This window comes from Esox lucius, chromosome 11, assembly GCF_011004845.1.
Source record: "Esox lucius isolate fEsoLuc1 chromosome 11, fEsoLuc1.pri, whole genome shotgun sequence".
Taxonomy (NCBI): Eukaryota; Metazoa; Chordata; class Actinopteri; order Esociformes; family Esocidae; genus Esox; species Esox lucius.
Genome location: NC_047579.1, coordinates 47,192,332 through 47,207,111, shown reverse-complemented (window position 1 = coordinate 47,207,111; position 14,780 = coordinate 47,192,332). Strand labels below are relative to the sequence as shown.

General features: G+C 42.2%; 1 protein-coding gene across 4 annotated transcripts in view; it reads right to left on the bottom strand.

Annotated features, from left to right (window-relative positions):
• The window catches only part of trip10a (thyroid hormone receptor interactor 10a), a 34,256-nt gene extending 19,826 nt beyond the window's left edge, over nt 1–14,430 (bottom strand). For 2 of the 4 annotated variants that reach the window (XM_010901194.4, XM_010901195.4), the window contains exons 1-3: nt 14,157–14,430; nt 1,559–1,674; nt 852–908 (exon numbers count right to left, since the gene is read on the bottom strand). In XM_010901194.4, coding sequence (XP_010899496.1) covers nt 852–908; nt 1,559–1,674; nt 14,157–14,180 — 197 coding nt within the window. In that variant the 5' untranslated portion in view covers nt 14,181–14,430. The remainder of the gene's footprint in view (nt 1–851; nt 909–1,558; nt 1,675–14,156) is intronic. The other 2 variants (XM_010901196.3, XM_010901197.4) reach the window with 2 other exon arrangements.
• Nucleotides 14,431–14,780: the final 350 nt, after the last annotated feature.

The window sequence follows — 14,780 nt, the reverse complement described above, 5'->3', positions numbered from 1 at the left end:
AAAATCAGGCTTAGAGGAAATCTTTTAAAAATAAGTTAATTTAGCATTTCAGAGGTTTTCTGAAACAGGCGGGGACTACTGTCCTAGCTTTCAGGGGACGTTGGCTCCACCACTGGGGGGCCAGGACAGAGATCAGCGTGGACAGGCTGACAGGGACTTCACTGTAGAGGTGGAACAGCTAAGAGACCGGAGGTGCCAGAACAGATTCATGTAATTGAGCTGACACACCAGGTGACTGCCTAACACACCGCATGCATTACATTTAGCACCTAGCGTAAGTCAAACAACATGCCATACGTTTAGCACCTAGCGTAAGTCAAACAACATGCCAAACGTTTAGCACCTAGCGTAAGTCAAACAACATGCCATACGTTTAGCACCTAGCGTAAGTCAAAAAACATGCCATACGTTTAGCACCTAGCGTAAGTCAAACAACATGCCATACGTTTAGCACCTAGCGTAAGTCAAACAACATGCCATACATGTAGCACCTAGCGCAAGTCAAGCAACATGCCATACATGTAGCACCTAGCGCAAGTCAAACAACATGCCATACATGTAGCACCTAGCGCAAGTCAAACAACATGCCATACATGTAGCACCTAGAGCAAATAATCCAATAATCCGAGGGCCAGACCGGACAGTCGGCCGGAAACCCCACGGTCAGTGCCACGGTGACGTCGGTGACTCGTCGGGACACCCGTCCAGAGGAGGAACCCCTGCGCAAGGCAATGTCCCCATCATTGCCCTGATTGAAGGGCCCTCGGACAACACTTCCAGCAGCATCTGTTCTCCCACCCAGGACAGATCAGTACAACCAGGAGCGGGATCCAGGACACGAAGAAGCTCACCTGCATTCCAGTTCCTCTCTACTGCCCCGTTTAGGATGGTATTTCTTTGTTAGATTTCTGTTAAAATTCGGAGAGGGGGAGAGATGTGTATAAGTATTCTGGAGGTTTGTGCTTTGGACTAATTCTTACATAATGGTGCTAAATTATAAGGCTAACAGTATGATGTTTACCTGAACTGATTAAATAAAATAAAAAAATAGAATGACTAATCAGTTGATTTACATTCTTTGAATTGTTCAATTTGGAAAAACCAAACCCCTCTCGTGGTGGTCATGGCAGCACCAGTCCAATAACAACTGCATTAAATAAAAGCCAAAGCAAAAACTACAGCAAAGAAGGTCCATTTAAAAATAACTCCACTTCTGCTCTTCCCCTTTTCATTCTCTCTCTCCCTGACCACATCCTGGCTGTCATGTGCCAGTCTGCTCCCACTTCCCCTCCTCGCTCCCAGAGCTCAACGGCAGATATGGACCTCCCTGCTCAGAGCAGACTGGAATGAAGAGTACAGGCAGAGGGAGCAAGGCAGGCCAGCTCAGGCTTGAGAATGAGGGCAGTGTTTCTGTGACTGTCAGTGGTGGGGCAAGTTCAAATCTGCCCCAAACAAGTCACAGGACACCACATACCTTCAATAAACAGTGCTGGAGTGAACACACACACACTTTAATTTTATGCAGTGAATGGGGAACCATGTGAGGAATGAGGCCTACCTCAGTTGCTTGGCATAGTTCTGCTCTATCTCTGTCCTCTCCTTTACAAACTTCACATACTTCTCCACCAGTTCCAGACCGGATTGAGTGTGCTTGTCGATGACATCATATTGGTCCTGGAGAGGGACAGAGAGAAAGATACGAACTTCATCAAAACCAAGGACGTGCAGCAGGCTAGTGGATCATAATGCAAGTGAATGATGTTGGGAAATTACTATAGTGTTTACTTTTTTAGTAGTTATTTAAAGGGTTTGATTCATGTTGGAAGTGACTGTCTTAAAACAATAGAATGTGATCGGGTAGTTGAAAAAGCATCATAAACTGTGCATTTAAAAAAATGCTAAAATGTTTGTGCCTTTTTAAAAGGCTTTCACTCAAGCGTTCTAAAAGAGGAAAAAGAACATACATGCCAGTAACTAGCACAAACACAATGGCTGATCAAGCAGGCATTCATTAACCAGATTGTCTCGTGTCAATGTGAGCTGCTTGAATACATTGCTAAACCCTGACGAGACCAGGAAATCCCAGCTAACAAGACACTTTCCATCATAATCTGCATCATCCATGGGGCTTCCCAGGTACTTGTCAGCAAGCGGCCCAGTTAGGGCTCAAACCTAACCAGTTGGGATCAACACGGGGCTACGGAAGAACACTTTGCCAGCTTCACCATCTGGGAGGAACTCATTGGTTGAGGTTGAAGTTTTATGTAATCCAAAGAGTGTTGGATGTACTGTAACATTTTCTCGAAAAACTGATGGTACTGAATACTATGGTTCAACTCACTAGATCTATCCACATGCCAAAAAATTCCAACAATGCCCTACATATACACAACCCTTGACCCTTGGCTGTGTGGGAGTTTCCTTGTGGCACTACATCATAGCGTCAACTGAAGCTAAAGAGGACAAAGCCAGGGTATAGGAGTTTTAAAGTCGGGGGACAGGGGCATATTTTCACCAAGTGTTGATAATATTCAGGGGACTAATTTACCTGCTTCTAACAGTAGGGTGGAAATGTCCCCCCCCCCCTAGTCTTTTCATGTTAGCATACTCACTGCCCATAAGAACTGACTTCAGAATTGAGAGCTCAGACATCCTACTAAGTGACCACAAGTTGTAACAAACAATTATTTGTTTACTGTACTTACTACTTTCTGCTCTTTTCCCTCCCAAACCAAATTAACTTTCTGTCCTGTCCATCGGCCAATGATGGTTCAAATTAAAAAGTTTCAGTATGCTGAAACATATGACAAAGTGGACTGCAGTCCATTGTTCTTCATCTGCATTGTTTTGACTCCTTGCCAGTCAGACCAAATATTGATGTTCTGCATACTGACAGTTAGCTTTATGGCTTGAAGATCTAGCTTAGAACAAACACATCAAAGAACAGTAAGGCTAAATGTAATTTAAAATGACAGTCCACCCATCCATCCATGTTGGCCCCACCTCAACCAGCAGCTGGTTCCTTCAATCTCAGCCTACAGATGAACAGTGTGAGGCATCACTAATGGAGAGCAGGAAGTGATCTGGCTCCATGACCATGGAGAATGTTTCCTTCCTTAGTCACAGTCTTTCAGGAACGTTAAAAAGAGGCCCGTTTGCCATGTTCCATTTTTTTTTTTTTACACAGTCCTGGATTGCGGAACACACACAGAGCCTGTACTCACTCAGTCCCACTAGCTGCCAGGACTAACGCCCGACGCAGCGATCACACACACTAAACACTAGGTTCTTAAAATAGCTGCTGGATTAAAAGCAAGGAAAGCAGGAGACAGATGCCACAACACACGCAGCAATGTTGGCCTCAAAGGTTATTTATCAAACACAATTACAGCCAATTAGGCAATGTCTGGACATTGTTGAGAGAGAATAAGCTAAAGCTGTCTAGATTCAATAAGATCAACATACTTATAATGTGAAATGCTATTTATGTCTGTGTGAAATCGTTCTCATATAATCATTATAACTAAACAAAACCTGATGGGGGTCCAAAATACTATTAGGAAATAAAGCTGTTCGCACGTTTCTAGAGAAACTGAAATATCCATTTACAAGAGCATGGACTAGATGTATATAAGGGCATGGACTAGATGTATATAAGGGCATGGACTAGATGTATATAAGGGCATGGACTAGATGTATATAAGGGCATGGACTAGATGTATATAAGGGCATGGACTAGATGTATATAAGGGCATGGACTAGATGTATATAAGGGCATGGACTAGATGTATATAAGGGCATGGACTAGATGTATATAAGGGCATGGACTAGATGTATATAAGGGCATGGACTAGATGTATATAAGGGCATGGACTAGATGTATATAAGGGCATGGACTAGATGTATATAAGGGCATGGACTAGATGTATATAAGGGCATGGACTAGATGTATATAAGGGCATGGACTAGATGTATATAAGGGCATGGACTAGATGTATATAAGAGCATGGACTAGATGTATATAAGAGCATGGACTAGATGTATATAAGAGCATGGACTAAATGTATATAAGAGCATGGACTGGATGTTCTTAGTTCCTCAATTTAGGGCAAAACTAATTAGGTTGCTGGCGCTCCATCCAGCACAGCACTGACGATTGAAAGGGGACAGAACCTACAGTGGGAAGAAAAACACAAGCCCAGGGGGAACATGGGTAATGAGGTCAGAACCGCCAGTCTGACTTGCCTCTCGGTAACGCTACATTTATATACTGCCAGTCTGTCGGCCTACCAATAGTCTAGGTGTCAGACAGTGTAACAGAATCGGTGGGGGGTAGTGTGTTCTGCTAGTGAAAAGACTGCTTGTTTCTCAGGTTGTCTTGTCCACTGTGTCGCCTACCACCTACCACTAACTCACTCTAGCACATTTGAACGGGGGAGTTCATAACGATCAGTGACCGTTTGAGGATTCAATTGATTATGCATCCAACACATATAAAACATGTGACACCAATGACTGAGAGTAAAGAAAGAGGGCTAAACCAAGGAATCTGAACTCACATCTGTGGGCAAAATCATAAATGTTTTTATTGAGTCTCACAGAACGTACAAACTAAACCTGATTTGTCAATAGTACCTCGACAGGGGACACTTCTTATGCTGCTATAGTGTTGTGCCTGGGGACCACGGAGTCCAACTGTCCTCCCTCAGTCACAACTGTCCAGGTTGCATTGGTTTGTGACACGGGGACAAGAGTCCGTTCATATGCTGAAGCCACCTTTTGGATCCAAGGAATGTTCACAAATGTTTCCGGTGTCCTATTTAACCGTAGGAGGACATGAGACCTTGGAACACACCTCAGGACTACCAGGCCTGATGACTCAGCATGTCCAAAGTCCTCCTGGTTGGGTGGTAAATATTGTTGCGGCCTGATGACTCCAGCTATTACTGCCCATAGCCCACCTGGTCAGCCCTGCCCATAGCCCACCTGGTCAGCCCTGCCCATAGCCCAGCAAATCAGCCCTGCCCATAGCCCAGCAGGTCAGCCCTGCCCATAGCCCAGCAGGTCAGCCCTGCCCATAGCCCAGCAGGTCAGCCCTGCCCATAGCCCAGCAGGTCAGCCCTGCCCATAGCCCAGCAGGTCAGCCCTGCCCATAGCCCAGCAGGTCAGCCCTGCCCATAGCCCAGCAGGTCAGCCCTGCCCATAGCCCAGCAGGTCAGCCCTGCCCATAGCCCAGCAGGTCAGCCCTGCCCATAGCCCAGCAGGTCAGCCATGCCCATAGCCCAGCAGGTCAGCCATGCCCATAGCCCACCTGGTCAGCCCTAAAGACTCTGGAGACAGCCTTTGTTTGTTCCTGAGTTTCAACCCTACTAGGGAGTTTTTCCCGAACAACTGTGGATCAGTTCTTGTTGCTATCTCTTTTGGGGTTTCAGGCTGGGTGTGTGTAAAATAACTTTGACAAGTGCTGATGTAAAAATGAATTTGTGAAATTCAATTGATTGTTTACACTATACCCCAAAACGTGCACTTAGTCATGTTTGAAAAATTAAGCTAGAAAATAAATGCTTTGCTTCTCAATTGGGATTTTGTCAGTCCCTTTACAAATGTCCTACATGGCTTGTGAGCTTGGAGGGAAACATGAGATGTATATGATCCTGAGAGTCATACAGGAGATAAGTCCTAGGTTATAACGTCAATTGCCATTTCAAAGCTAAAGTCAAAAACAATAATTCTTAAAATCTTGTCATTCAAATTAAATTGTATTAGAGGAAAAAAATACATAAATATTAGAAAGTCAAATCATAAATATTTCAAGATCAAAATTTACCGGTCAGCAGAATGTATAATACCTTAAGATTGAATAATTACAGGGAGGCCCATCCTGAATTATCATCCAGAAAGGCCAGGCACCAGCCCATGGCATGTTATTTGTTGACTTAATTGTCCAGAGGCATACAGTACCCTACATCCCACTGCTGGCTCAGCATGGTCAGGCTTTGTCAGGTCCTGGGTGGGAGAACAGCTGCAGCTGGATATGGTGTATGAAGCCCTTTCCAATGGGCCGTTAAACAGGCATCCTAACGTTTGTCTCAAAAACCCTTTGGCACTAATAAGAGTAAGGTGGCCAATCCTGGTGTCCTGGTAGAATTCCCAACATTGCCCAGTTTCCATCATGAACACAGAGTTGGCATACTTTCCCGTCGTCTCATAACGGATGTGTGGTAAGCGCTGCGGAACCAGAATCGTTTGCTGTGCATCACCAGGTTGGGTGCAACACATTGCTAATGGAAGAGGTGGACTTTCTCCCAAATTTGCCCAAGGTTAGGTCAAATCACAAATGTTAATGGCATCCCCCACCCCAGAAAGAAAACGATCAGTGACAACAGATTTGCCTTTGGAGGATCCCGATGTCATTATTGTTTTCGTATAAAATGTCCATGCGTTGACAGTACAGTCTTTTTTTAAACTGGCAACTGCAGAATCCACCAGCATTGTGCATTGCAATGAAGGGGGCCACAGGGTGCAGTTCTCTTTCCATTGTATTGCCCAGTTTTGGTGTGTTAATTTTGTGCCCTTACAATGATAAAGTCTCGGGCCGGTAATGATTGATAATAACAATTCATTGTATTTATGTCACCTTTTTACCAACCTGACGTACTCTAAAATACTTTTTGTAGAAAGGAAGATAATTTATTTGCTGTTTAGTATGTGTAATTAGTATTTGTAAACTATTTTTCAGTTTGACATTACAGACTTTGATTTGAAAACATCTAATTAAATACATTTTTGATTTCATGTTGGAAACTGAAACAAAATGTGAAAAAGTGAGAGTGGGATTAATACTTATGAACCACTGTAACAACCTCCACCTGCCAAATGTGGGTAGGTTTTGGCACTGGCAGGTAGAATGTTTATTTTCCGAGCCACTTTAGTGGGTGGACAGAAAGTTCTCTTTACCGTGCAAGTGATAAATTTTTTGGGGGGGGATCATTATCTGAACTCAAGTATATAATAGCACAAGAAAAATCAACGATTTATGTTTTCCAGCGTTTATTTTAATAGCTGTACTACACCGATCAGCCATAACATTATGACCACTGACAGGTGAAGTTAATAACACTGACAATCTCATTATCAGGGCACCTGTCAGTGGGTGGGATGTATTAGGCAGCAAGTGAACATTGTCCCCAAAGTTGATGTGTTAGAAACAAAGAGACAAATTGTGATGGCTAGACGCCTGGGTCAGAGCAACTCCAAAACTGCAGCCCTTGTGGGATGTTCCCAGTCTGCAGTGGTCAGTACCTATCAAAAGTGGTCCAAGGAGGAGTAAGCGGTGAACCAGCGCCAGGGTCATGGGTAGTCAAGGCTCACTGATGCACGTGGGGAGTGAAGGCTGGGGCACGTGAGCATCAGAACAGGACTACAGATCAATGGAAGAAGATGGCCTGTATGATGAATCACATATTCTTTTACATCACATGGATTGGCTGGATGTGTCTGCGTCGCTTACCAGGAGAACACATGGCGCCAGGATGCCATATGGGAAGGAGGCAAGCTGGCGGAGGCGTGTGATGCTTTGGGCAATGTTCTGCTGGGAAAACTTGGGTCCAGCCCTTCGTGTGTGTTACTTTGACACGTACCTCCTACCTAAGCATTGTTGCAGACCATGTGCACCCTTTCATGGCAAAGGTATTCCCTGATGGCATTGGCCTCTTTCAACAGGATAATGCGCCCTGCCACAAAACCAGCAAAAATGGTTTAGGAATGGTTTGAGGATCACAACAACATGTTCAGGGTGTTGACTTGGCCTCCTAATTCCCCAGATCTCAATCCAATCAAGAATCTGTGGGATGTGCTGGACAAACAAGTCCTATCCATGGAGGCCCCAGCTCGCGACTTACAGGACTTAAAAGGATCTGCTGTTAATGTCTTGGTGCCAGATACCACAGCACGCTTTCAGAGGTCTAGTGGAGTCAGTGGCAAAAGGGGGACCTACACAATATTAGGCAGGCGGTCATAATGTTATGGCTAATCTGTGTACACCACTCAAAAAAAATTAAGGGAACACAATCATCACAGTATAACACCAAGACAATTAAACTTCAGAGATATCAATCTGTCCAGTTAGGAAGCATAAGCGAGTGTGGATGAATGTCACCTGTTTTGCTGCAAATGAAAGTTACAACAGGTGCACTGGAGGCAACAGCAAGACAACCCCCAAAAAGGGATTGGTTTTACAGGTGGTGGCCACAGACAATTGCTCTCTCATTATCCGCCCTGAATGATTCTTCTCTAGTTTTGCATTTTACTAGTGTCCTAATCACCACTGGTAGCAAGTGGCTGTAACTGCTGCAAATTCAGGTTGCACAGGCAGTCCAGCTCCATCAGGATGGCACATCCATACGTGTCGTTGCAAGGTTTCCTGTGCCTGCCAGTACAGTCTCAAGAGAATGGAGAGGATTCCAGGAGATAGGTCATTATGAGGAGTGCTGGACAGGGCCGTAGAAGAGCCGCAACCCAGCAGCAGGACCGGTATCTGCCCCTTTGTGCGAGGAGGAACAGAGGAGGAGCACTGCCAAATGACCTCCAGCAGGCTACTGGTGTGCATGTTTCTGACATGACTGTTGGCGCCCCGTTCTCTTCACAGATGGAAGCAGGTTCACACTGAGCATGTGACTGATGTGAAAGAGTCTGGAGACGCCGTGGTGAACGTTATGATGCCTGCAACATCATCCTGCATGACCGGTTTGGCGGTGGGTCAGTGATGGTCTCTAGGTGGGAGGCATATAGTTGGAGAGTCGCACAGACCTCTGCATGCAAGCCAACGATACCCTAGCTGCAGTTAGGTGCCGGGATGAAATCCTCAGACCTATCGTCAGACTTTACACTGTTGCAGTGGGCCATGGGTTCCCCCTGGGGCAGAACAACGCCTGGCCTCATGTGGCAGTTCCTGGATGACGAAGGGATTTATGCCATTGAGGCAGTCATGTTCCCCAGACCAGATTCCAATTGAGAACCTCCGGGACGTTATGCATCGGTGTATCCGACGCCACCAAGTTGCGCCACAGACTGTCCAGGAGCTCACTGATGCTCTGATCCCAGTCCGGGGAGGAGGTCCCCCAGGACACCATCCGCCGTCTCATCTGGAGCATGCCCAGACGTTATTGGGAGTGCATACAGGCTTGAATCCAGCCCTCAATTGAGGGTTTTTGTTTCCATTGACCGTTGCTGTAATTTTGTTCTCAACGAATTACACAATTTACAGTAAAGAATTTGATCTTTAATATACAAATATAAAAAAATTGAGACCACTGCACCTTTTTCTTTCCTTTCCAAAAACGTTTTAAGTGGGGAACCGAAGCGTTCAATTTGCAGTGATCTCTTAATTTTAACCCTTCTGTTCCTCCTTTTCGACTTTTTGGTCTCAGTGGTCTCTTAATTTTTTCCGGGGCTGTATTTTGTTCATCGACGCCCGATGTGATTTAAGTGTTCCCTTCGTTTTTCTTAGCAGAACATGTCAACCTTGCAAACAAATGGCAGCAACAATGACTGGGGGCCTGGAGAAGAGATGTTCTGTGTTTGAGGGAATTATCCAGAGGCTAAGAGCAAAAACTGTGACACAAATAACGACCTTGCAGCTCTTTGCGCGCAATGTTGGGTACTCAAGAGTTGAGCAGTGATGTGACACATGGCTGCCTGGTATTGTTTTAAAATAAAAATATATAAAACGGTGCGAGTTACTCGATTGAAGAAGGCAACAAAGGATAATAAGCATTTTTATCTCTTCCAGTTTCCAAAAAATGGCAAATGCCCATTGGGTGATTGCACAACTTATAACAACCGCATACCTAGTAACTAAGCAGGACAAGCCAGTAGCCATGTTCCTCAAAGATGAATTAGTTAGTTTTGTTTAAAAGTAAAATCTTTTGTCGACTTATCTTTTTAGAATTATTCTAATTAGAAATGTGATAAATAAAAAAAAATATGCATTTCAGAATGCATTTCATAAAGGATTAAACATGTTCAATAACAATAGTATTTGATTATATATGTTATAACGCTGATTTATTACAACTTTTGGAAGGAGGGACAGTATAAAGGTTTTTGGGGGACAGTAAAACATTTTTTGTAAGTTTCAAATCCACAGGTCCGGCATTTATTTTTATTTTTTAAGTTGAGCCCTGAGAAGCCATCTTGTCAAAAAGCTGAAACAAACATGTATCATACAACAGGCCAAAGATCCAAAACATACAAGCAAAACTACAACAGAATGTGGCTAAAATAGTTAAAAAGAAAATATCTTTGATTTATGAAATGGCAGAGTCAAAACACACAAGTAAAGCTGCAAGTGTGGCTGAGTCAAATCCAAGATCTGAATCATACTGAAATGCTGTTTGGGGACTTTAAGTGCCCAGCATGCAAGAAAGCCCTTAAACATGACATAGTTGAAGCAAAACTATATAGTCAAATCCGGTCCAGTCAATTTAAGAGATTGATTTACAGTTACAAGAAACAGCTAAATAAATCTGTTGTTTTCCCTCTAGTACTAGCCTATCCGTTGATCTCAATCAGTTTCAAGGGGGTAGTCTATGTTTTCAGATCCTCCTGTGTTTGACACTCACACTGACCACTGAGATACACAGCAGTTTTTCATATACAAACAAGCAAGCACACGTGTTTTTAGATTTATTACATCAATGCTTATGCAAATCAAATGGCGTCTCTAAATAGCACAACACATCCTTTACCCAAGTTGTCACTATGTGCTACATTACAGAACTAAATGTAATAGCTTGATAATAGAGCAGGCTATAACAAAACATATCATCACATTCAATAAAAAAGAATACTTCATTGTAGCCAAGTAACAATTTTCTCTTAAACAGAATCATGGGGAAATGCATTTTGATCTTGAATTATACAGAGTTGTTAAGTAAACTACAGTTGTTTTGAATTTTGATTGAAGTATAGCCTAATCTCAATTGACCTACCTGGATTTGAACTCCCAAGCTTTGGATACAAAGACTGTTGTGCTGAACATTGCACCATGCTGCAGCTTGCAAATTGTTATTAACGGATTTATACATCTTTCGGTATCTAATGTCATTCAAAGTAATTTTCAAAATGTCAACTGTTAACAGCAAGACACACCATTCGCCCAAGTTTTGTCACAATGTGCAACATGACAGTCCCAAATGAAATAGCATGGTATTACAAAAAACCTCACCACGTTCAACAGTAATATTAAATCTCCATTGCAGCCTAGTAACCATTTTATCTGGTTACTAGAAGGAAATGCATTTACAGCTACCCTGATTTTAATTAGCAAAGAACAAAATGTATGAATCATTTCAGTTCAGGACTTTTCCAAACTTAAGTAATCTCACTGCTGTTTAAAAGTTAAAGGGTTTCCACATCTAATTATAACTAACCCATTACCTCAAATGCAAAAGGTATTTCACTGTATATACACGGATGAACAAAACAGACAAAGTATCCCAGTTAAGGAGTTGGACCCCCACTAGCGATCAGAACAGCTACCATGCGCTTTGGCATACAGAATATGAGTCACTGGAACTCTACTGGAGGGATGGAACATCATTCTTCCAGATATTCCCAGATTTGGGGTTTTGACGATAGTGGTAGAGAGCGTTGTCTAACACGTAGGTCCAAAATCTCCCAAATATGTTCAACTGGGTTGAGATCTGGTGACCATATAATCCACTACATTTTCATACAAATCAAACCATCCCGTAACCCCTCATTCCCTGTGGATTAGGGCATTGCAATCCCGGAAGAGACCCAATAAATAACCATATTTTAAAGGCACTTACAGTGGATGTAAAAAGTCTACACACCCCTGTTAAAATGCCTGGTGCTTGTGATGTAAAAGAATGAGACAAAGATAAATCATGTCACCTTTAATGTGACCTATAAAGTGAACAATTCAATAAAAAATTTAAAAAATAATATCACAATAACCTGGCTGCATAAGTGTGCACACCCCTAAACTAATACTTGTTGAAACACCTTTTGATTTTATTACAGCACTCAGGCTTTTTGGGTAGGAGTCTATTAGCATGGCACATCTTGACATGGCAATATTTACCCTCTCTTCTTTGCAAAAGCGCTCCAAATCTGTCAGATTGCGAGGACATCTCCTGTGCACAGCCCTCTTCGGATTACCCCACAGATGTTCAATTTGATTCAAGTCTAGGCTCTGGCTGGGCCATTCCAAAACGTTAATCTTCTTCTGGTGAAGCCATGCTTTTGTTGATTTGGATGTGTTGTCGTGCTGAAAGGTTCTTCATCTTCAGCTTTCTAACGGAGGCCTGAAGGTTTTGTTCCAAAACTGCCTGGTATTTGGAAAAGTTCTTAATTCCCTCCACCCTGACTAAGGCCCCAGTTCCAGCTGAAGAAAAACAGCCCCAAAGCATGATGCTGCCACCACCATGCTTCATGTTCTGAGATGCAACTAAGAAAATGTCAGGAAAATCCTACTAGAACAGCTGACCTTTATTTGTAATTAATCAGAGTTAAACTTTAAATGATGGCAGGTGTGTAATGACTTCCATTTAACACGAGGTTCAATGTAATTGGTTCATTCTGAACCCAGCCACATCCCCAGTTAAAAGAGGGTGTGCACTCTTTTGCAACCAGGTTATTGTAAGGTTTTTATTTTTCCACCTCAAAGATTTCAGTTTGTTTTTCAATTCAAGTGTTCACATTATAGGTCACATTAAAGTGAAAAAAGTTCTGACATGATTCATCTTTGTCTCATTCTTTTACATCACAAAACCTTGCATTTTAACAGGGGTGTGTAGACTTTATATTCACTGTAGATCCTGTCTTCTTGCAGTCTTGATCCAAAATCAAGGGGAACTGGGCCTACTCAGCATTTTTATACAAGCTAAAGTTCATTATTGTTAAATTGTATCATATAGTTCACCTTCAAGGAAGTGACTGCATTCGTTACGTTCCTCCACTCATTTATTCAGGTTTTCAATTTGTCACCCACATGTATGATTTACACATTCCATTCCAGTAATCACTGATAACTTTAATTGTCCCAAATGTTTACCTGTACAACTTAGATACAACAGTAGAAAATGAAGCCAACGTTACTTTGTGTCCAGGTCTTGCTGTTCTTTAAGATGACATTTTCTTGTGGAAAACGTTGGTGGCAGTATTTCAGCCGCGTTCATTAAGAATATAATTTTTATTAAAAGTAAGGTACATTGCAGTACCCCCGAAAAACTGCGGTTGTTCAACATAAAGGTACCATTTTCAGAGTAAACGTTGGTGAAAGTAATGACAAATTACTTATTCCAAATCACGTGACCCTCAATTGCAACTGTCAATATAAAAGATTGGAGAACATTGTCATCCTCTACTAGCTGTAGTAAACATGTAAACGTGTAACCAATATCACTCAAATATTCAGTGAAGGATGTCCTAATCATGCAAGTCACCAAAAGAAAATGTATTTGGACAACAGAAGGAAAGCAAGCAAAGTTCTGATACATTTTCTCTAATTTACCAAATTACATAGATCAGTTCTAAAACGATCGAATGTGTCGATATCTTGATGTGATTGGTCAAAAGAACCATTATGTAGAGGAAAAAAATATCCGTATTGAGCTGCCTGTGTTGACGATGCTATTGTGTCCTATTTCTAAGACTGAAGTAACGCCCAACTGTGTGACAACTTGTTGCATATTTGCCATAGACTGGCCGAGGGGTATGGCCCGCCCAAAAGTGGATTTTCCACAAAAAAAAAATGTTTTATTAACTTGAGTTCAAAACATTAAAGTAAATGCCAAAACATTCTGCGTGCCTGGCACTTCGTGCACCATAATCTAAATCGGAACCCATCTAATGTTTCTTTGCTAGTATTTGTAATTGTATGTATTTGCCATCATTTTGCTGGGACTACACGGCACAACATATGTATCGGTTCAGCGAGTGATGCCCTGGTGCATAATTAGCAACTATATGTTAGTTCTGTGATAAAGTGCTACCACCATAAAATTATTAATATGTGCATGACCTTAATCCTAGAATAACCAAATCACAATATTAAGAAGCAGAAAGATCAAGATTCAGGTCTTCCAAGAGAAACCGATTGGCAGATCCCAGCGAGCTCGCGAACTCACCCAGAGATCCGTGCCCCAGTCCATGTTAAACGTCTTCTTATCAGCAGATCCCTGTATACAAAGAACTTCTTCAAAGTTATTCCAACTCGAAGGACGCGTAAATCCAGAAATGTATGTATTCCAAGGACTTTATCTGGTATCCTTTCAGATTCTAAACAGCAGAAAACATGTCTCCTTTTTAATTTATATTGTTATGGCTGGCTGGCTGGCTAGCTAGCTAACTTACTAACTAGCTAGCCTAGTTAATCTAAACAATGTTTGCTGCAATAGGGATAAACTAGCTTTCATATCCGCGTCACTCCCCAAATCCTAATTCTTAAAGGGACCATTCTCCTTTTTCTGTGATTACATTGGAATTTTCCCTGGTAGCAGACTGACCGTGGCAAGTGACAAACCTTGACCCTGGCGTATTTAATGGGCGTTAATACGTCTACGTATGGATAGATTTGAAAATACTTTCAAGAAGCAAAATATATGTTAAGATTATACGATTACTACGATTGCTTGAACTGAACAAATCCCTAAAATGAATAAAAAATAAAGAACAACACTGATTAATTTTTTCCCTTTCTATAAAATCATTTAATATGTTCTATCATCATTTGGAGCTATTCTATAAGATAT